General features: G+C 36.3%; 1 protein-coding gene across 7 annotated transcripts in view; it reads left to right on the top strand.

The window, feature by feature from the left end:
- BRD10 (bromodomain containing 10) overlaps positions 1–21,597 on the top strand; it is a 140,950-nt gene that overhangs the window by 20,096 nt on the left and 99,257 nt on the right. For all 7 annotated transcript variants that reach the window (XR_005240429.2, XR_012094772.1, XR_012094773.1 and 4 more), the window contains exon 2: positions 2,702–2,902. Coding sequence is in view for 4 of the 7 variants with exons in the window: in XM_007969316.3 (XP_007967507.3) it covers positions 2,702–2,902 (201 nt within the window). In the remaining 3 variants the exon portion in view is untranslated. The remainder of the gene's footprint in view (positions 1–2,701; positions 2,903–21,597) is intronic.

The raw sequence follows: 21,597 nt of genomic DNA, 5'->3' as shown, positions 1-21,597 counted from the left end.
GATATACTACTAGATGTATGTGTACATATCATATGAAAACTAATACACATGGCATCTAGTAGTGTGTCTGTACATGTGAGATATATACACACACACATACACACACAACACACGTGCACATAATTCTTTTTGGGTTAAAAAATATATTTTGTTCAGAAACTTCTTTTTTACGTGTAGAGTATAATATGGACATCTTTAACAGTGAGTAAATATACATATGCCTGATTCCTTTTAATGGATGGATGCTATTCCATATTGTAGTGTTCATTACATTATTTAATCTGTCTCATATTGAAAAACATTTATGTTTCCAGTGTTTTTAAAAAATAACAGGCAATACTCTGAGTGTTCTTGGTCATAGTTGTAGAAGTACATCTGTAGGATAAATTCTAAGAAGCATGATGGGTCAAAGGATATGTTCATGTTAAACTTTAATGATTATTACTAAATTGACTGCTAGAAAGACTGCCGGTTTACACTTTTACTAATGATGTTTAAGAATTTTTCCTTCCTTACATCCTTTCCAACACTGAGTAATATCAGTCTTTTTAATCTTTACATGTTGGTAAGAGAGAAACAACATCATGGTTGGTTGGATTTTCTTTTAATTATGAGTAATAAATATCAAAGCTTATAAATTTTAATTTCTGATAAGTAATAAAGGATATTACTTTCTCTTTGGTCTTCGTTCTGAGAAAATACTGATTTAGAAAGTTTATACCTTCATCTTGTCTACTTATAAAACTGAAATTAAAGAGTAAAATATGGTTTCTGACTTTATATTAACAATTTAGCCATTATTACTTGCCATTTTTCTCAATTTTCCTTATCCCCAGTGTTCTGTGTACTTACTGGATTTTATCCTCAATGTTCTACATACCTACTGTGACCTCTGAGATGTCATTATTTTTCAATGCAATATTGTCCATTAATATTTCATCATTATTGAAGAAGTAGTTAAAATTACATAGCTAATTAATTCACTTACTGAAAACATTATACTAAAATAAATTCGAGTACACCCATTCAGTATCTATTGTTGCCAGTTAGCTATCTTCCCTGGGTCCACAATTCCTTACTCCCAGCCCAATTAACTATCATATAGATGTATGCCGTTGTATACTGAAGGATCACAGCCTAAAATGGTATGCTAGATGAGCCCAAATTCTTCAGTATTTTTGGAAAACCAGTTTAACATTCATGCCCTAATTAAAGCTGAATTAGTTATAGTGTTATCTCCGTATAACGGAGAAAACACATAGTGGTGCCACAGTTTTGTAGAACCCTACACTCATACGGTTCATGGGACTAGATGGCACTGAGGGTAAGGTTGTTATAAAGTTATTCTAACTTAGTATAATAAATCACTCTGGACATAGTCCAAGGAGGACAGGACTTCAATTATTATATTTTACGTCATAAAGATTTATGTTTGGCTGGGCGGGGTGGCTCACGCCTGTAATCCCAGCACTTTGGGAGGCCAAGGTGGGCTGATCGCTTGAGCCCAGGAGTTCAAGACCAGCCTGGGCAACATGGTGAAACCCTGTCCCTACAAAATTACAAAAGTTAGTCAGGTGTGGTGGCACATGCTTGTGGTCCCAGCTACTCAGGAGGATCACCTGGCCCCAGGGAGGTTGAGACTGCAGTGAACTGAGATCATGCCACTGTACCCCAGCCTGAGTGACAGAGTCTCTTTCTCAAAAAAATACAAAAAAAAATCACATTTTAATCAACCTTTAGCCTATTTTATGTTAAAGCCTATAAGAAAGCAGGGAAATATAACTATAGGGTCAACTTTTAATTTATATAAATTTTCTTTCTTTCTTTTTTTTTTTTTTTTTTTTGAGACAGGATCTCTGTCACCCAGGCTGGAGTGGAGTGGTACGATAGCTCATTGAAGCCTCAACCTCCCAAGCATCAGTCCTCCCACCTTAGCCTCCCAAGTATTAATATATTAATAATTGGGACTACAGGCGTTCACCACCATGCCTGGCAAGTTTTTGTATTCTTTTTTTTCTTTTTTTTTAATGAGACGGAGTTTTTCTCTTGTTGCCCAGGCTGGAGTGCAGTGACACGATCTTGGCTCGCAGCAACCTCCACCTCCTGGTTCAAGTGATTCTTCTGCCAGTAGCTGGAATTACAGGCATGTGCCACCACGCCCGGCTAATTTTGTATTTTTAGTAGAGCCAGAGTTTCTCCAGGTTGGTCAGGCTGGTCTTGAACTCCCGACCTCAGGTGATCTGCCTGCCTTGGCCTCCCAAAGTGCTGGGATTGCAGGCGTGAGCCACCGCACCCGGCTGTTTATAATTTTTTCAAAGTGTTTATGTATCATTTTACATTTTCTTTTTCCAAATGTTTCTGTATTATTGTACTTTTTCTCATACCAATAATAGGTAGTATGAAATATATTGTAAACAATAAACTTTGTTTTCCATTAAAGAGGTAGTGCTTTAGTCAGTATTTTAAATGCTTGAATCTCAGATTTTTTTTTTAATATAGGGAAGAGACTATCACTCTGATTTTATGACGTAAGGAGTATGAGAAATTGTGTAGGGAAGATAAAAATTTAGAACAATGCTAAGTAAGTAAGGTTTAAATACTTTTATGTATTTAGCAAAAGGGATTCTTAAGTTGCTGTCTAATGGAATTTATTGCTTATCCAGAAGATTTGACCTTGTGAATTGGCTTATTCTTCTCCAAGGCACTTGAGAGAAAAGACAACGATAGCAGTTACATCTAGAGGCTATTATGGATTGGAGGATGAGAAGGGAACTGCATGTACTTCAACAAGGCGTCGGTCAACACCGCGAAGTTTGGCAGGCTTGACAAGTGGAGTTTTTGAATCTATAATGGTTCAAGTTTTGAGACAGGAAGAACAGCTGAGAGCAAAAGAAGAAAAAAGGTAAACATTAAAAAAAAATTTCATAATTTCAGCTGCATAATTTTTATATGCCCATATCAAATTTCTGGGCCCATTTTAATAGTGTTCCAAAATGCACTGTTACAAAAATATGCATTCATAATGAACTATCACAATAAAATTTGTTTAAAATATAATTTTAAAATTTAAAACCACTTATTTTGAGGCTATACAAAAATAATTTCTATAGAATATTTCAGAATGCTTTCTAGATTTCTAGTAGTATTCGTTCTCGAGTGAATTATAAGTTTTAAATTAGAGGAATTTTCTATAGATTTGTAGTTTTAGGACAGAAGCACAGACCTTTAAAATCAGGAGAAACTCCAGAGAGTATGTAGTTCAAGCATGACATAAATTCACCTCTGCCTGTTCCTCCATTGGTGTTAATATCCTGGATAACTGTGCTTACTCTGGGCTCATCAGGAAAAAGTGTTGTACTCGATTAGTGGTAGCTTCTAGGGTCTGGGAGCGTAAGAGTGATGGCATTTATATAACATTTTAATTTTATAAAAAGAGAACCAGGGCCCAGAGAGGTAAGTGACACTCATGTTTCTATACTGGCCAAAAAAAAAAAAGGACTAGTTCTTTTTATAGTACTAAATCAAATTGCAAACTATGTTAGGAGTGATTACTAATGTTATAAGGACTTGTTAATGCTGGTCAGAGGCAATTTGTAATATTTTGTTCCTCTTCTTGTAATAATAAATGTAACTTGCTTTGAAATTTGTGGGATTGAAACTCAGCCTTGAAACTTTCTACCATCATACTTTTTCTAGCAGTGATTAATTTGGAAACCTGCTGTGAAGTATTTTTTTTTTCCTTGTGCAGAGCTTCATAGAACTACTACTATAGGAAAGGAGGGCTTATGGAAAGGGGTAAAGATTAACTTGACAGTAGTGTACAGTAGATTGGAATGGGGAGAATTGAAGAAAAGGAAGGCTTGCAGGAAGGCTGTAGTAGTCTGCATCTTCACTACTGGTCACCACCTCCAATACTGGTCACCAGAAATTGGAAGAGATCACATTGTCCTGAGAACAATTAATGGGACTTAATATCTTCCTTGATATAGGGAGAACAAAGGAAGAGACAAAGATAAGTCAAAAAGTAGTTGTAATAATAGTAGTGATATAAGCAATTAAGATAAAAAAAAGAATGGCTAATGTTTATTGAGCATGAGTATTTGCCAGATTTAGCTCTAAGCGCCTTCCTTGTATTCAGCATTTATTCTGAGGCACAGAGTGATTAAGTAACTTGCCCAAGGTCATACAGTTTTTGAGTAGTGAACTCAAGATTGGAACCCAATCACTCTGACTCTAGAGCTTGTGCTCCTAAGCAGTATACCATTTTGTGATTTGTAAAATGGTAAAACTAGCGAAGAAAATAGAAGAGCTTGAAAATGTGAGTCTAGGTAGGGGAAAAAGCAGTTAACTCATTTTGAATAAATTCTTTTATATGATAATGAAAACATTTACATATCCAAGCAGGAATGGGTAGTAGGAAACTATGAATATGAATCAATCTATGTGTGCCCTGACATCAAATAAACATAGGAGAATAAGCCATGGGAGGAAAACCCTCTGTTAAATATCGTAGTAACTATGATAACTTAATGGAGTTATATGAATTAAGCTATCTCTTTTAGTGTTAACGTTTTAAATTACAAAATATTTTAAGCATAGAACAAAGAATAAATAAAATAAAGCCTATGCTATGGAGAAATAGGAAGGCTTTTACACTGTTGGTGTGGTTGTAAATTAGTTCAGCCATTGTGGAAGACAGTATGATGATTCCTCAAAGATCTAGAACCATTTGACCCAGCAATTCCATTACTGGCTATATTACCCAGAGGAATATAAATAATTGTATTATAAAGGTACATGCATGCCTATGTTCATTGTTGCATTCTTCACAATAGCAAAGACATGGAATCAACCCAAATGCTCAACAATGATGGACTTTATAAAGAAAATGTGGTACATATACTCCTTGGAATACTATGCAGCCAAAACGGAATGAGATCATGTCATTTGCAGGGACATGGGTGAAGCTGGAAGCCATTATCCTCAGCAAACTAACACAGGAACAGAAAACTAAATACCACATGTTCTCGCTTGTAAGTGGGAGCTGAACAGTGAGAGCACATGGACACAGGGAGGGGAACAACACACACTGGGGCCTATAAGGGGGGTAGGGGGAGGGAGAGCATCAGGATAAATAGCTAATGCATGCTGAACTTAAACTTAATACCTAGGTGATGGGTTGATAGGTGCAGCAAACCATCATGGCACATGTTTACCTGTGTAACAAAGCTGCACGTCCTGCACTTATATCCTGGACCTTAAAATAATAATTTTAAAAAAAAAGCCTATGTGCCCACAACCCAACAATTTATTTTTTTTAAGAATTAGCCATAAATGCCATCTAGTTTCCCTGTACTTCTGTTATAGAAGATACTTCTATCTTAACTTTTTTGTTTCTCATTCCCGTGCATTTTATTATTGAACTGTAAGAATTCAATTTGTTTGTTTCTTTGTTTGTTTTTGAGACGGAGTTTCTCTGTTGTTGCCCAGGCTGGAGTGCAGTGACGCGATCTTGGCTCACTGCAACCTCCGCCTCCCAGATTCAAGCGATTCTCCTGCTTCAGCCTCCCGAGTAGTTGGGATTATAGGCATGTGCCACCACACCCAGCTAGTTCGTGCCACCACACCCAGCTAGTTCTGTATTTTTAGTAGAGATGGGGTTTCTCCATGTTGGTCAGGCTGGTCTTGAATTCCCAACCTCAGGTAATCCGCCTACCTTGGCCTCCCACAGTGTTGGGATTACAGGTGTGAGCCACTGTGCCCAGCCAAGAATTCTTAACGTATTCTGGATATAAGCCCTTTGTCAGATATATGTGTTTGCAAGTGTTTTCTCAGTCCATGGCCTTGATTTTCAGTGTTTTTGGAGAAGTTTTTTTGTCTTGGAAGTTTGAATCATCCATTTTTTAAATGTTTTTGTGAACCTACCTAAGGAATCTTAGCATACCCAAGGTTATGGACCTTTTTTTTTCTAGAAATTTTTAAATTTTAGTTTTTCTGATTGTGTTTATTCTTTTGAAGTTAATTTTTGTGTGTGGTATGAATTAAGGAAAAACTTCACTTTTTTCTATATTGATAGCCAGTTCCTTCAGTATCATTTGTTGAAAAAAAAACTATTCTTTCACCACTGAATTACCTTTGCATCTTTGTTGAAAAGCAATTGAACATTTATTTGTGAGTCTTTCTGAACTGTGTTCTGTTTCATTTAGCTATAGGTGTATCTTTACGTTAGCACTATATTGATTTGATTACTATAACTTTAAGTCTTCAAATTAAATAGCATGTCTTCCAACTTTATGGGTTTTTTTTTTTTCAAATTCGTTTGTGTATACTAGGACCTTCACTTTTTGTGTAATTTTGAAATCATATTGTTAATTTCTACAGAAAAAGCCTGGGAAGGTTGATTGAGATTACATGGAAGTTATCAATTTCTGGATAATTGTTTTGTTTTCTTTTTTTCTTAGCTGTATTTTGTAGTTTTCAGTGTGCACATTTTTTACATATTTGGTTACCTTTTTCCCTACATATTTCATGGTTTTTATGCAATTGTAAGTCATTTTAAAATGTAATTTACAATTATTTGTTACTAGTATATCTAGAAATACAAATTTTAGTACAGTAACCTTTTGTCTTCTCTGAGTTTTGTCAGGTTTTGCTTCATGTAATTTGAAACTGTGTTGTTAGATGCATAGGTATTTATGGCTTTTATGTTTTTTGATGTATTGACTTCTTTCTTATTATGTCCCTTTTTATCCCTGGTAATATTTCTTACATTCTTTAATATTCCATTTTATCTCCAGTGTTGGCCTATTATAATGCTCTGCCTCGTTGTTTTATTTTTTCAAAGTAGTTTCTGTAGGATTTACAGAATGTGCTTTAATTTATCATGGTCAGTTTCAATTAATGCTATACCACTTCACAGTATGCCTCTGTATACCATTTTTCATTCTTTTGTGCTGTTGTCGTATGCTTTCCTTCTACATGTGTTTTAAACCCCCAATACACTGTTATTGTATGTGCGTTAAATAGTTGTGTTTTGAAGAAATTACATAATGAAGAGAAGTATTTTATAGTTAATCCATACATTTACCCTTCCCAACATTCTGCCTTCCTTTATATTGATCCTTGATGCCATCTGATACCATTTTTCTACTATCTAAAGAGCTCTTTTAGCTTTTCTTGTAATATAGGTCTGCCAGCAATGAATTCTGAGTTTTTTCCTGTCTGAAAAAGTTTTTATTTTTCCTTACATCTTGAGGAATGGAGAGGGGTGTGTGTGCGTGTGTGTGTGTGTGTGTGTCTGTGTGTGTGAGATGCATATATATATGACCGTATTGACAGGTTTGTTTCTATCAGCACTTTAAGTATAACATATTTTAGTTTTTTAAGAGAAGCTTGCTGACTTCCTTATCTTTGTTCCTATATGGGTGGTCTATCTTATTTCTCTAACTGCCTTTAAGATTTTCTCTTTATTATTAGATTTCAGCAATTTGTCGTGTGCATTTGGTGTGAGCTTATGTATGTGTGTTTGTGTTTATGTTGCTTGAGGTTCATTTCCCTTCTTTGATCCATAGACTTTCAGTCTTCTTTGTGCTAAGTTTTCAAGGTTGCTCATATTTTCTTCTGCAGTGTCTAATCCAGCGAACTGTTTACTGAATATAATTTTTTCATCTCTGAAAGTTACATTTAGTTGTTTTTTATGTATCTTCATTTATCTCATTATCTTCATGTTTTAATTTCTAATCTCTAACTTCATCATCTTTGTAATTTCTAAGTCTTTGTATTGTTTTTCTCCTGGTTGTATTTTCATGCTTTTTGGCATGTCCAGTAATTTTTATTGGAAATTAGACATTGTGAACATTGCTTTATTGAATCTGGAGTTCTATTTACTTCCTTTGAAGAGGATTAGGCTTTGTGCTGGCAAGCAGTTAAATTTCTTGTAGAACAGTTTGAAAAGTCCAGGTTTTAAGCTGTTTTAGGGTGTGTCTGAAATAGCTTTCACTCCAGTTGAGCCCTATGACAGCATAATCCCTCTCAGGCTAAATGCCCCTAAGTGGTGACTGAGGACTTTCTGCTTCAGCTGGTCAGAACTCAGTTACCTCCCAAGTTTGTGGGGTGTCTGAATTGCTACCTTATAATTTTCTGGTCAGAATCAGCTTTGTGGAGTTTAACTCTAGGACAGTCGGCTCTCCATGTCAGCAGGTTCCACATGCACTGTTTCAACCAACTGCATATTTCCCAAATATTTCCCATATTTGGGGAAAAAACAATAAAAATAACAATACCACAATTTTAAAAATTCAAAATTTAAAGTACACAATAGATTTCTGTTCTGTATAACTGGCTTCCTTTTGGAATTATCTCACAACTTCCAGGTGCTTCATCCTCCCCAGATGCCAATCTCTATCCCCTCAACTCCACTCCACTGGGCTCTCTGTTCCCGACTTTCTCTGCTGATAGTCTAAAAACTGCCTTCAGTTAGAAAGCTGTATGTCTTAGTTTATTTTCTGTTGCTTATAATAGGATACTGGAAACTGGGTAATTTATGAAGAAAAGGAATTTATTTTTTACAGTTATAGAGGCTGTGAAGTCCGAGGTCAGGGAGTACATCTGGTAGTCATCTTGCTGGTGGCGACTCTCTGCAGAGTCCTGAAACTGCACAGGGCATCACATGGTGAGGGGGCTGAGTGCTAGCTCAAGTCTCACTACTACTTCTTATAAAGACATCAGCCCCATTCCCATGATAACTTATTAATCTGGTCATTAATGAGTTTGGGCAGAACCTTCATGACCCTGTAACCCATTGAAGGCCCCACCTCTCAATACTGCCACATCGTGGATTAAATTTCAACACAAGTTTTGGAGGGGACAGCTATTCAAACTAACTGTCCTAGCACTGGACAGTTGTAGAGATCATCTCATTTGTTTCACTTCTCTTGGTGATCACAGTCCTGCACTGTTTGTCCAGTGTCTGAAATGTATGTTTTATATATTGTGTTCAGTTTGTAGCTGCTTACAGTAGGAGGGTAAGTTTGGTTCAGTTACTTCATCATGACTACAAAAAGTGGTCATTTCCACGCATTTTTAATGTTTTAATTACATAGGTATATATTTGTAGATAATATATAACATTGTTTTACATGTCTTTAACCTTCATATAATTGGCAACTTAAAAAATATATATATATACACACATACATACATGCATACATAAAATTTCAATAGGTTTTTGGGGAACAGGTAGTGTTTGGTTACATGAATAAGTTCTTTAGTGATGATTTCTGAGATTCTGGTGTACCCATCACCCGAGCAGGGTACACTTTACCCAAAGTATAGTCTTTTATCCCTCACAACTTTCTATTTCCATTTATTTATGTATCTGAGCTTTATTCATGTTGAGCTGTTTTGTTCTAGTTTATTTCAAGTGTTATATAATAACTGTATGATAGTATTACATCATGTGACTATATTTCAGTGTATCCATTTTCCAGAAGAGATGGACATTTTGAAGTATTTCTGTTGTTTCATTATTATAGAATGCTATAGTAAACATTCTTGTGTCTTCCTTGAGGATGGAGACAGATAGATAGATTAAATTAGATAGATAGATGATAGATAGATAGATAGAATGGATGGGTAGATAGATAGACAGATAGGTAGTCCAGATCTCTCCTTTAAGTTTCAGACCTAATTGCCTGCTTAATATCTTCTCTGGATATAGTATCTATCAGTGTTGGTATCAGTGTCTGTCCTCTGCCAGGAAACATGTGGCACATTCAAATTAGGATATTTCAAAGAGGGTTTATTTTCAAAGGGGTTACAGTGTAGCAGAATCTTAAGAAATAAGGCTGTAAGGAGGGCAAGCAGAGAGAGTAACTGGTAACCAGCAAACAGTTATAGAGAAGAGACTGTTTTGAGACGATACCTTCTGTTGAAGGACAAAGCCCAAGGCAACCTCATGAGGAGGGAGCCAGGGAAATAAATGCTTCATCCCACTTTCTTTTATCTTTCTGATCACCTCCCAGGTCTCTCCATTGATGAACTCAAGGGAAGACTGAGAATGAGGTTGCTTGTTGATACAGATAAACCTTACAGTGAAGGATGGAGAATGGATCTAGAGGCAAACAATCTAATCTGTCAATTTATCTATTTATTTATTTTTATTTTTATTTTTCTTGAGACAGAGTCTCACTCTGTCACCCAGGCTGGAGTGCAGTGGCTTAATCTTGGCTCATTGCAAGCTCCGCCTCCCGGGTTCACGCCATTCTCCTGCCTCAGCCTCCCAAGTAGCTGGGACTACAGGCTCCCGACCCCATGCCCGGCTAATTTTTTGTATTTTTAGTAGAGATGGGTTTCACCGTATTAGCCAGGATGGTCTCGATCTCCTGACCTTGTGATCCGCCCACCTCGCCTCCCAAAGTGCTGGGATTACAGGCCTGAGCCACCGCGCACGGCAGTCAATTTAATATCCTGTCAAGAGTTAGAGACTAGCTGAGAGTATAGATTTTATAAATTTAGATAGGGAAAGGACTTTGAAATCATAGGAAGGGTCATGTTAGAAGAGAGAGGAAGGTGTTTTTGTTGTTATTGTTTAACTTAAAACCTTTGGGGAAAACAGTTTTCATTTTGTTAAGTAGGTTAAAGCACCTGTTATATCAGAAATTTGAGATCCAGATAGCAGCAGCCTGAAAATTTAGTATATATTTTAATATGGTAATACTTTTTCTGGTATCTGATGGACATCTGTTAATTTTCAGCTGATCATCTGAGCAGACACAAACTCAAAAGTAGATTTTTTAAAAATTTTTACTCTCTCTCGGTATATATATATATATGTGTGTGTGTGTGTGTGTGTGTGTGTTAAGTGTTTTTTAAACCAACCCTGGTCTACAGAAATTTTTTACAATCTTCAAATGTAGCAATTTCATTTCTAATTTGTTACCTATTCCATTTAAAGGAAAGAAACTCCCCACTCTATATTTTAATTTTTATAAAGTAGGCTGATTTCCTTCCTTGTGCAGCATATGCCATCAAAATAATGGCTTCTTAGATTGCCAGATTTAAAATCCTGGCATTCTTTTATTGCTGTCTTTATTAGTTTGGACAGCATTGGAAACCAGTATAAAGGAGATGGCAAGTGATGGCCTGTTGAACAGAGAGGAATAAATACTGAGAAAGGCTTGGTATTGTGGCCATCTTCAAGAAAATGCTGATAGGACAACAGTCAGTCTTGGGGGAACTGGTGTAGAGAGACCCCATTGATTTAGGAGACAGCAGCCCTCTAAGTGAAAGTCCGAGAAAATTGAGTGAAAGAACTGATTAATTTATTGCTAAGATAATCTTTAAGCTAATCACAACCACCACCACATTCTGTTTATAATGATGACCTAAAGTCATTAAGGAATGATTGAATAATATTTTGTATACTTTGTTTATTAAATAGGAAAGTAGGTAACACATTTTAGATACCTTTTTATTTTTTTTTTTGGGATGGAGTCTTGCTTTGTTGCCCAGGCTGTAGTGCAGTGGTGCAATCTTGGCTCACTGCAACCTCTGCCTCCCAGGTTCAAGTGATTCTCCCGCCTCAGCCACCTGAGTAGCTAGGGCTACAGGCGCCTGCCACTATGCCCAGCCAATTTTTGTATTTTTAGTAGAGACGGGATTTCACCACGTTGCCCAGGCTGGTGTCGAACTCCTGACCTCAGGTGATCTGCCCTCCTCGGCATCCCAAAGTGCTGGAATTACAGGTATGAGCCACCATACTGGCCATTGTAGATACTTAAAAAATAAAATAAAATAGATGAAAATTGGCAATTGGTTCTCCTCAAGTAAATTTCTATTACTCTGGAATATGACATTATTAGGTAGCACTTTTGAAAACTTAAGTCTATTTTAGTTGTATTAAAAATACTAGATCTGTTCCCTGTTCCTTTTTTGCAAAACTATTTGGATTACCAGAAATAGTGGATTTTTTTGGTTTGTGGGTTTTTTTGAGACAGGGTATCCCAGGCTGGAGTGATGTGATCACGACTCACTGCAGACTCCAGCTCCCAGGCTGAAGTTGTCCTCCCACCTCAGCCTCCCAAGTAGATGGGATTACAGGCATGACCACCGCACTTGGCTAATTTTTACATTTTTTGTAAAGGCAAGGTCTCACTGTATTTCCCAGGCTGGTCTCGAACTCCTGGGCTCAAGCCATCCTCCCGCCTTGGTCTTCCAAAGTGTTGGGATTACAGGCATGAGCCACCACTCCCAGCCAGTGTATATTTTGTAAGTACTCTTTATTTCATGTACTTGTACAAATTTACTGGTATTTTACTGATTTGGAAATCACTGGAATTGAAACAGATTTTTTAACTCCAGTGATTATTTTTGTAAAATAAATACTGTGACTTTATAATTAAGTGATTTATTTTCATATTCTCTATAACACAAAGTAACAGTGACTTAATTAAATATATATTCATCATTTGTGGCCACCCAGCATTTTTAAATAGCTTTCTTACATTTTGATAATTTCCTATAGTACAAGTCTTAACTTCCCAGGATAGATGCCAGAAAATTTATATTCTCAAACCCATTCACAGGTAAGGTAGAGGTATATGAGCAGGCATATACTTCTTACTTGATATTGTATGGAATAATATCAGGTAGCAATCTTGAGTGAGAGGTTTTATTTTTTGGTAAAGCTGGTGGTAGGAGTTTCTGGTTGTTCCAGGTTCTTGGTATCAAAGGTGCCAACTAGTGCTGACTGTCTGGTTTTTCCTGGAGAACCTCCTAAGTGTGGTTGGACTTGTTTTCTGGCTTTTTGTCATCTAAGTTTGGCTCTCTGACTCTTAACAGAGCTTCTGTAAGCTCCCTTATAATCCTTAAATAAATTCATTTTCTGCTTCAACTAGCCAGAGGAGATTCTGTTGTTGGCAGATAAATAAGAAGTTTGACTGATGGACTTGATATGAATGGTTAGTTTTTCTGAAATATAATATTATGTGTTATTCATCTTAGAAAATATAAATAAATGTCTTGCTTCCTTTTTTCATGCCACCAATTTGTATACATTGTATTGTTTCCTCAATTAATGGATTATTTTAGATTAAAGGTCCTTTTTTTTGTTGTTTTTGTTTTTTTTACTAAATTGTAGTGTCTTTGAGAGTGAGGTCCATGTTTTCTTACCTCTTTGTATCATCACACATGGTAAGCATTCAATAAAAGTTTATAAAACTATAATAGTAAAGTTAGGATACTTTAAAACTTAATTTTCTTTTGGAAAGCTAGTGTTTTTGCCAAATTGTGCATGGCTAAAATAACCTTAGGCACAGCTTCTATTAGTATTTCACAGAGTAACATGCAAGCATGCCACAACCCAGTAAGGAGCAACATCAAAAATGAGAACTGATCCAGAAAAAAAAAATTGAACCAGTTTTCTTGTTGATTCAGTATTGTTTATGTACCCTCTTTTTAAAAATAGCAAATGTTGTTTTTGCAACTATCCTGAGGCAGTCTTTTGGTATTTTCCCAACATTGAAGGGTTAATTTTTTGAGCTGGTATTTTAGAAACATGTACTGCTTTATCTTTAGTACTGTACTTTTGGACAAAATTTTTAAATGAAAATAATTCTGGAAGGTGGTTTTTTATCTGCCTTACCAGCAAAATGTGATGTACTTCAGCATTTTTAAGATACTATTTTAAATTTTTTAACTATAAGTGTTAAAGTTTTTAAAAAATAGCTGATTATATATATTAATTCTAGAGATCTTCAGCAGGCTCCCATTCCCTATTTACTGCACTACTGAGGATCAGGAAAGAGACTCCATAGTTGTATTTCTAAAGGTAAAGTGCTCTTCTGCCTTATGCTGGCCTATACCAGCCATGTACTTTTTTGTGCTTCCTCACATCTCTTTAGTATTCATAGTCTGAGGCTAGATTCCATAATCGTCCCCTGAAAGGTACAGTGTATGAGGAACAGCAGCAGTGTGAGTAACAGCCCTTGATTAACTTCAGATAGTGCGCACGGATGGCAGCATCACGCTTCAACTGTATCATGAATTTTCTTCCTCTTCTAGGAACAAGCCAATTGGTGCTAACTTTGGCCTACCAAGCAAACTGTGTTTCTGTCTGTTGTACTGATCTGCTAGGAAAACCTGGGGGAAGTTATTTCACCCCTCTGTATGCCCTTAATATCCACAGCAAGTAAATAGTTTGTGAAATTACCTTATCACCAATCTTTATATTGGCCAAAAGTTACTTTTCACTGCTTTAGGCAAAGCAAGTCCATAAAAGTTTTTTCATCTACTCCAACTTTCCCTTTCGTTTTCTTTTCCAAGCACTAGTTGTCACTCTTTCACTTCTGCAGAACATGTAACACTCTTCTCTATCAGAACAAAATGTATTTCATTGATGTTAGTCATGTATGCATTGCCTTCAGGATTCCCAGATTTTTTTTTTGCTGTCCTTTCCCTACTTGGTGTTGACTCTTCATATCTCTTCTATTATTTGGTGCTTCCTAGTTCCTTTAATCTTATTTCCTTTGGATAAAAGCAAGGTATCACATTTAATTTTGAAAATAGAAATCTGCCATAAACAACATTATATTTTACTTGTGTGTATAACCAAAAAGGGAGAATTTCCAGACTTACAGTCTGAGATGTTTTCTAACTAATAAGTGATTTTATAGCGAGATCATAGAATTAATTATGACAAGATTAACCAAAATCAGTTTTCTCTACCAAGAATAGTAATAAACTCAGTTTCTGATGATTGATTCTAAGATACAGTATCCTATTACAAACTTTTAAACAAACTGTGAATTAAATTTTATGGGAAATAACTTGAAAACTTTGTCTATTGTTAACAACAGTATATTGAAGAAAAATATTCTATCCTTCTCAGTACATAAAGTGTAGAGAAACTCAATTTCATGGTAAAGTACACAGTATCTATAAATTTAACATAAACATGATTAAGTCATTTGATTTTTTTTTTTAGCTTTTGAAAACTCGATTTAAGACTTTTTTTTATTTTACAGACTCTCTAGTTTAAAAGTCGCAGTGTATCTTTAAGGCTACTAAAAGGCATCAGTCTTACTCAACTCAACTTCAAGCCCATGACTCAGAATCAGCTACCTTTAACTTTTAGCTATTCCTTCTGGTAATCATGTTCACATTTTTAAATAAATGCTATGTTGCTGTTTCTTGATTTTTCCATTTGGCATTATCTATAGCTATTTATCTGTGGAGTTCTTTTACACCTGCTTCCACTGATAGGGAAGCTCTATTCCTCTTCTTAATTTCGTTCTCTTCTGCCTCGTCCATCTCATATGTTATTGTTGATTAATAATTTAGCTTTGTGTCATTTTTTATCCCCTAAACTAAACATTACTGTTTTTATAATATAATTTTTACTCATATTACCCATGATTAACAGTTTGTTCCCAATTCTTCTCACATTTTCTTTTTTTTTTTTTTTTTTTTTTTTTGAGACAGAGTCTGGCTCTGTCGCCCAGGCTGGAGTGCAGTGGCCGGATCTCAGCTCACTGCAAGCTCCGCCTCCCGGGTTTACGCCATTCTCCTGCCTCAGACTCCCGAGTAGCTGGGACTACAGGCGCCGCCACCACGCCCGGCTAGTTTTTTGTATTTTTTAGTAGAGACGGGGTTTCACCGTGTTAGCCAGGCTGGTCTCGATCTCCTGACCTCGTGATCCGCCCGTCTCGGCCTCCCAAAGTGCTGGGATTACAGGCTTGAGCCACCGCGCCCGACTTCTCACATTTTCGAACTTCTTTCTGTAATCATCTCTTTTCTTCTACATATATACTCTAGAAGTATTTTTTCTGTATATTTCAATTTGGATAGTTTCTATTGCTGTCTTCAAGTTCACTAATCTTTTCTTCTGCCATGTCTAATCGGTCATAAATCGCATTCTGTGTATTTTCATCTCAGACATTGCAGTTTTTATCTCCAAAAGTTTAGTTTGGGTCTTTTTTATATCTTTCATATCTCTACTTAAGTTTTTAACCAAATGGAATATAGTTTCAATAACTACTTTAATGACCTTATTGCTAATTCTTTTTTCTTTTTTTTTTTTTTTTTTTTTTTGAGATGGAGTTTCACTCTTGTTGCCCGGGCTGGAGCTCAATGGTGCGAGCTTGGCTCACTGCAATCTCCACCTCCCGGGTTCAAGTGATTCTCCTGCTTCAGCCTCCCAAGTAGTTGGGATTACAGGCGTGCACCACCACACCCAGCTAATTTTGTATTTTTTTTAGTAGAGACAGGTTTTTACCATGTTGGTCAGGTTAGTCTCAAACTCCTCACCTCAAGTGATCCACCCACCTCAGCCTCCTAAAGTGCTGGGATTACAGGCGTGAGCCACCATACCCGGCCCTTATTGCTAATTCTAATATGTGTATCATTTCTGGGTCAGTTTTGGTTGATTTTTCTCATCATGGGTCATTTTTCTGCATTGTTGTATGCCTGGTAGCCTTGGTTTGAATGCCAAACATTGTAAATTTTACCTTGGTGAGCACTGGATATTTTTGGATCTCTATAAATCTTGAGCTTTTTCCTGGAATGCAGTTAAGTTAGTTGGAAACAACTTTATTATTCTGACCTTTTATGATTTGTTAGTTGGATCCTGAGCACTAGTCCATGTCTAATTATTCTCTACTACCAAGGTAAGACCTTCCTGAGTATTCTACCCAATATTCCATGAATTATGAGTCTAGTTTTCTAGCGTGGCTAGTGGGAATGGGCGCTATCTTCTCTAATATTTTGTAAGTTTGTCCCTGTACTAATCAGTACTCTGAATACTCCCGGGAGATCCTCTGCACATCTGTAGCATTCTCTCTCTATGCAACTGTCTACTCATTGGTACTGTGCAGGTACTATGTCCTGCAGACTCTAGTTGCCTTGGTCTGTCTGGACTCTTGGCTTCTTCTCAATTAAGGGAGTCCACTGGGCTTTGCCTGGGTACCCTCTGTCTGTCTGCATCATGATCTGGATACTTATTCAAGGCAGTAAACTGGAACAATGTTTGGACTAACCTTATCTCTTTCTCATGTGTCGTGGACCACTGTCCTTTGCTTGAAAACCATTATTTCATGTATTAGGATTTTTTTGTTGGTTCAAATGAAAGTATAAATTTGATTCTTCGTCACTTCATTTTGGATGGAAGCAGAAGACACTACATGAAAGTTTTCATTTCAGTCTAACTGAAAATGGCTTTAACTTACTTTGATCTATGAATGATAGTTTAGCTGGTTATGCAACTCTAGTTTGACAGTTATATTAATTCAGCACTTTAAAGATACTGTTCTGTCGTTTCTGGTTTATTTTGTTGCTATTAATAGATCTCTCAGTCTGTCATTCCTGTATATGTACTCTGTCCTTTTTTCTGCGTCTTGTAAGAATTTTTTTTTTGTCTTTGATGTTTTATCATTGTTTTATCCCGTGCCCAAATGTGGCTTACTTTCTTCATTTATTTTTTGGAGCTTTCTGAAATGAAGATTTGTGCCCATTAATTCTGGAAAATTCTCAGCCATTATGTCTTCAACTATCACCATCACCATTACCTTTCTACCTCTCTGTTCTTATTTTCTGGAGCTCCAATTTGTTTTTTGTCCCTTGCTTTTGATTTGTTTTGGTTTTTTTGAGACAGCGTCTTGCTCTTTTGCCCAGGCTAGAGTGCCATGGCATGAACACAGCTCGCTGCAACTTTGACTTCCTGGGCTCAAGTGATCTTCCCACCTCACCCTCCCAAGTAGCTCGGACTACAGGCCTGTGCCACCATAACAGGGTCTTTTTTTTTCTTTTTTTTTTTTTTTTTAAAGAGGTGGGATCTCACCATGTTGTCTAGGCTGATCTTGAAGTCCTGGGCTTAAGCTATCCTCCCACCTCGGCCTCCCAAAATGCTCGGATTACATGTGTGAGCCACCACACCCAGCCCAGTCAATTTGTTGTATGTTAGATATCGATTTGTGCTTCTTTAGTCTGTCTCTTCCTTTTCAGTTTAATCACTTTTCTTCCAGCTTATCTGCTATTATTGTAATGTATTTTATTTTATATTAGCATTAGTATTATTTTTTGAGATGCAGTCTCACTCTGTCGCCCAGGCTGGAGTGCAGTGGTGCAATCTCAGCTCACTGCAGGCTCTGTCTCCCAGGTTCAAGCAATTCTCCTGCCTTGCTGAGATTGCAGGCGTGCACCACCATGCCCAGCTGATTTTTGTATTTCTAGTAGAGACAGGGTTTCACCTTGTTGACCAGACTGGTCTCGAATTGCTGACTTCAGATCTGCCTGCCTTGGCCTCCCAAAGTGCTGGGATTACAGGCGCAAACCACAGAGCCCAGCTGTTGTTGTCATGTATTTTAATTCTATCTTGTCTTCTTTTTAAACTCCATAGAACATTTTAATCATTTATGCCATATCTATGTAAATTAACCTATGTATTACCACTTTTTTTCCCCCCTATCTTTGTGCTTCGATTAGGAATCACTATTCTTCCACTGGAAGCATATTCTTTAGAATTTCCTTTAGATTGTGTTTTTTAGTCACAAATCTCACATTTTTTTGGTCTGAAAATATCTTTTTTTCTATATTTTTGAAAGTTATTTTTATTCAATAGCAATTTCTGTTGGCACTTATTTTCTGAGTATATTAAAGATACTCCATTGTGTGCTGGCTTCTGTTATTGCTGTTGAAGAGTGTCTTAGTCCATTTTGCATTGCTGTGAAGGAATACCTGAGGCTGAGTAATTTATAAAGAAAAGAGGTTATTTGGCTCGTGGTTCTGTAGGTTGTACAGGAAGCATGGAGCCAGCATCTGCATCAGGAGAGTGCCTCAGACTGCTTCTACTCCTAGCAAAAGGTGAAGGTGAGCCAACATACCACATGGTGAGAAAGGGAACAAGAGAGAGGAGGAAGGTGTCCGGCCCATTTTAACAATTATTTCTCGTGAGAAATAGTAGAGTGAGAACTCACTCACTGCAGTGAGAATGGCACCAAGCTATTCATGAGGAATCCACCCCCATAACCCAAACACCTCTTACTAGGCCCCGCTTTCAGCGTTGGAAATCAAATTTCAGCATGAGAATTGGAGGGTGCAAATATCCAAACTATATCAAGGAGTTAGCTGTAAATCTGTTTTTTTTTTTAATTTCTTTATTTTTCATTTCTGGAAGTTCTTTTTAATTCATTTTCAAAATTGCTTTGTCATTTTGTATAATCTCCTTCTCTTTGCTCATGTTTTCAGTTTCTTTTCACTGAACATTGTATTCCTTGTGTCCTGTAATTCTTACATCTATTATCTTGGGGCCAGATTCTTTCTTCCTATCCCTCCTAATATCTTAATTCCTTTTATGTTTTATCTTTGACTGTGAACTCATTTCTTATCTATACACTATAGCAGTAGGAGTTCCTTAAAGTCTGGGCTTAAGGTGCATTCCCTTAGAGATTTGATTTTTTTGTTGTTGTTCATGTACCTGACAGCAATATTGGCATGAAACCACATTAAACTCATTTCTTAGTGTGATGTTTTTCTGAGCACTCAGGAAATGTGAAATTGGGCAATAAATCTGTATGAGTCAGCTTATAGTTACAAATTCTTTAGATTTTATTTTTTTACCACTCCTGTTGTGAAGACAAAAAAATTTTCTTGCAGTCCTCTAGTTGAGGATTGGGGGAAGGGACTTTTTTCTAGTATGCCCCTCTACTGAGTGTGTGTGCTTTTGGAGTCCCAGCTCTGTACAGAGGAAGCCAAATTCTACCTGCCCACTACCATCCTCATTCAGTAAAAAATAAAATTCCATAAAACTCTAAGCACATTTGAAAAAAGTTGAATTTTATTAAGAATATTTAATATTTTTTAGGTACTCAAATGTAATATATATAAATACCAAATCACTAATGACAGTTGTAGTATGACATTTCAACCAAAAATATAAAAGTAGGCTGTTCTATAAAAGAGCAAGTTGTGATATTTGCCAAAGTATTTCTTACTTTGCCAAAGTGTTCTTACTATTTATATATTATCTTACTGGATTGCAATCTGATTTGTAGAAAAATAGCCAATGTCAGACATTGATTTGTTCCCATTTTTGGCTCTTGTAAATAATACTGCTAAGAACATTTCTATACAAGTTTTCATGTGGGCAAGTGTTTTTATTTCTCTTGGGTATATACGCAGGAGTAGAATTGCTAGATCACATGGTAACGTTTTCAAAAGCAATTATACTACCTACAGTGTATGAGGTTTCTAGTTTCTTTACTTTTTCACCAATACTTGTTACTATCTGTCTTTTGTATAATAACCATCCACGTAAGTTTGGAGTAGTATCTCATTCTGGGTTTGATTTGCATTTATCTAATTGATAATGAGGTTGAGCATCTTTTCATGTGCTTTTGTTGTTCATTTTGCTGTTCACATCTTTAAAGAAATATCTATTCATGTTCAAGTTTCTTTCTCCTTTTTTTTTTCTTTTTGAGATGGAACTTCGCTCTTGTTGCCCGGGCTGGAGTACAATGATGCAATCTCGGCTCACTGTAACTGCCGCCTCCCAGGTTCAAGCGATTCTCTACCTCAGCCTCCCTAGTAGCTGGGATTATAGGCATGTGCCACCATGCCCAACTAATTTTTGTGTTTTTAGTCAAGAAGGGGTTTCACCATGTTGGCCAGGCTGGTGTCAAAATTCCTGACCTCAGGTGATCCACCTGCCTCGGCCTCCCGAAATGCTGGGATTACAGGCGTGAGCCACTGCACCCAACCTGTCCATTTTTTAACTGGGCTATTTGTCCTTTTATTATTGAGTTGTAAGTATATGTTCTATATACAAGTCTCCTATTAAGTATATAATTTACAAAAACATCCTCCCATTCTGTGAGTTGTCTTTACTTTCTTGGTGATGTCTTTTAAAAGCACAAAATTTTCTAGTTTTGATGATACCCAGTTTATCTATTTTTCTCTTGTTGCTTATTTTTTGGGTGTCAGATCTAAGAAACCATTGCCTAATCTAAGGTCGCGAAGACTTAAATGCCTATCTTTGCATCTAATTTAATTTTTTTTGAATTAAAAAGTTTTTATAGTAGTGCTAATAAAGAAAATCTTAAGGGGGAAAAAAGCACTCATATTCTCATTAACCTAGAAATTATTTACTTTTGCAATACTGTCACCTCCCTGCTCAGTATATACTTATTTTCATTATGACTATTAAGTACTATGTTGTATTCTGACATTTTCTGTATTTATACATGATATTAATAATTTTAATTTTTAAGGCTACATAATATTTCAAGTTTATTTCCCAATTTTAAAACAATTTTTGCATAGTTTTGTTTTGCTTATATGATAAAACTCCAGTTAACATTGGTAAGTACATAACTTTTTGCTTCTGTTTGACTTATTTTCTTAGTATAATTTTCTAGGAATGTAATTACGGGGTCAAAGGATGTAAATATCTTTACAGCTCTTATATGAAGTCATATTACTTCTAGAAATTATTAAAATCAAATTCTGTGCTTTCATTTAGTAAATGTAATTGATATTATAAATTGAAGAATTTACCTTGAGGATAATTATGTCAGGAATCCTCCATCAAATTCAGAGTGAAGTGAT

Source organism: Chlorocebus sabaeus, chromosome 12 (assembly GCF_047675955.1).
Source record: "Chlorocebus sabaeus isolate Y175 chromosome 12, mChlSab1.0.hap1, whole genome shotgun sequence".
Taxonomy (NCBI): domain Eukaryota; kingdom Metazoa; phylum Chordata; class Mammalia; order Primates; family Cercopithecidae; genus Chlorocebus; species Chlorocebus sabaeus.
The sequence above is the reverse complement of the archived record's forward strand: the minus strand, read 5'-3'. Positions and strand labels throughout refer to the sequence as shown.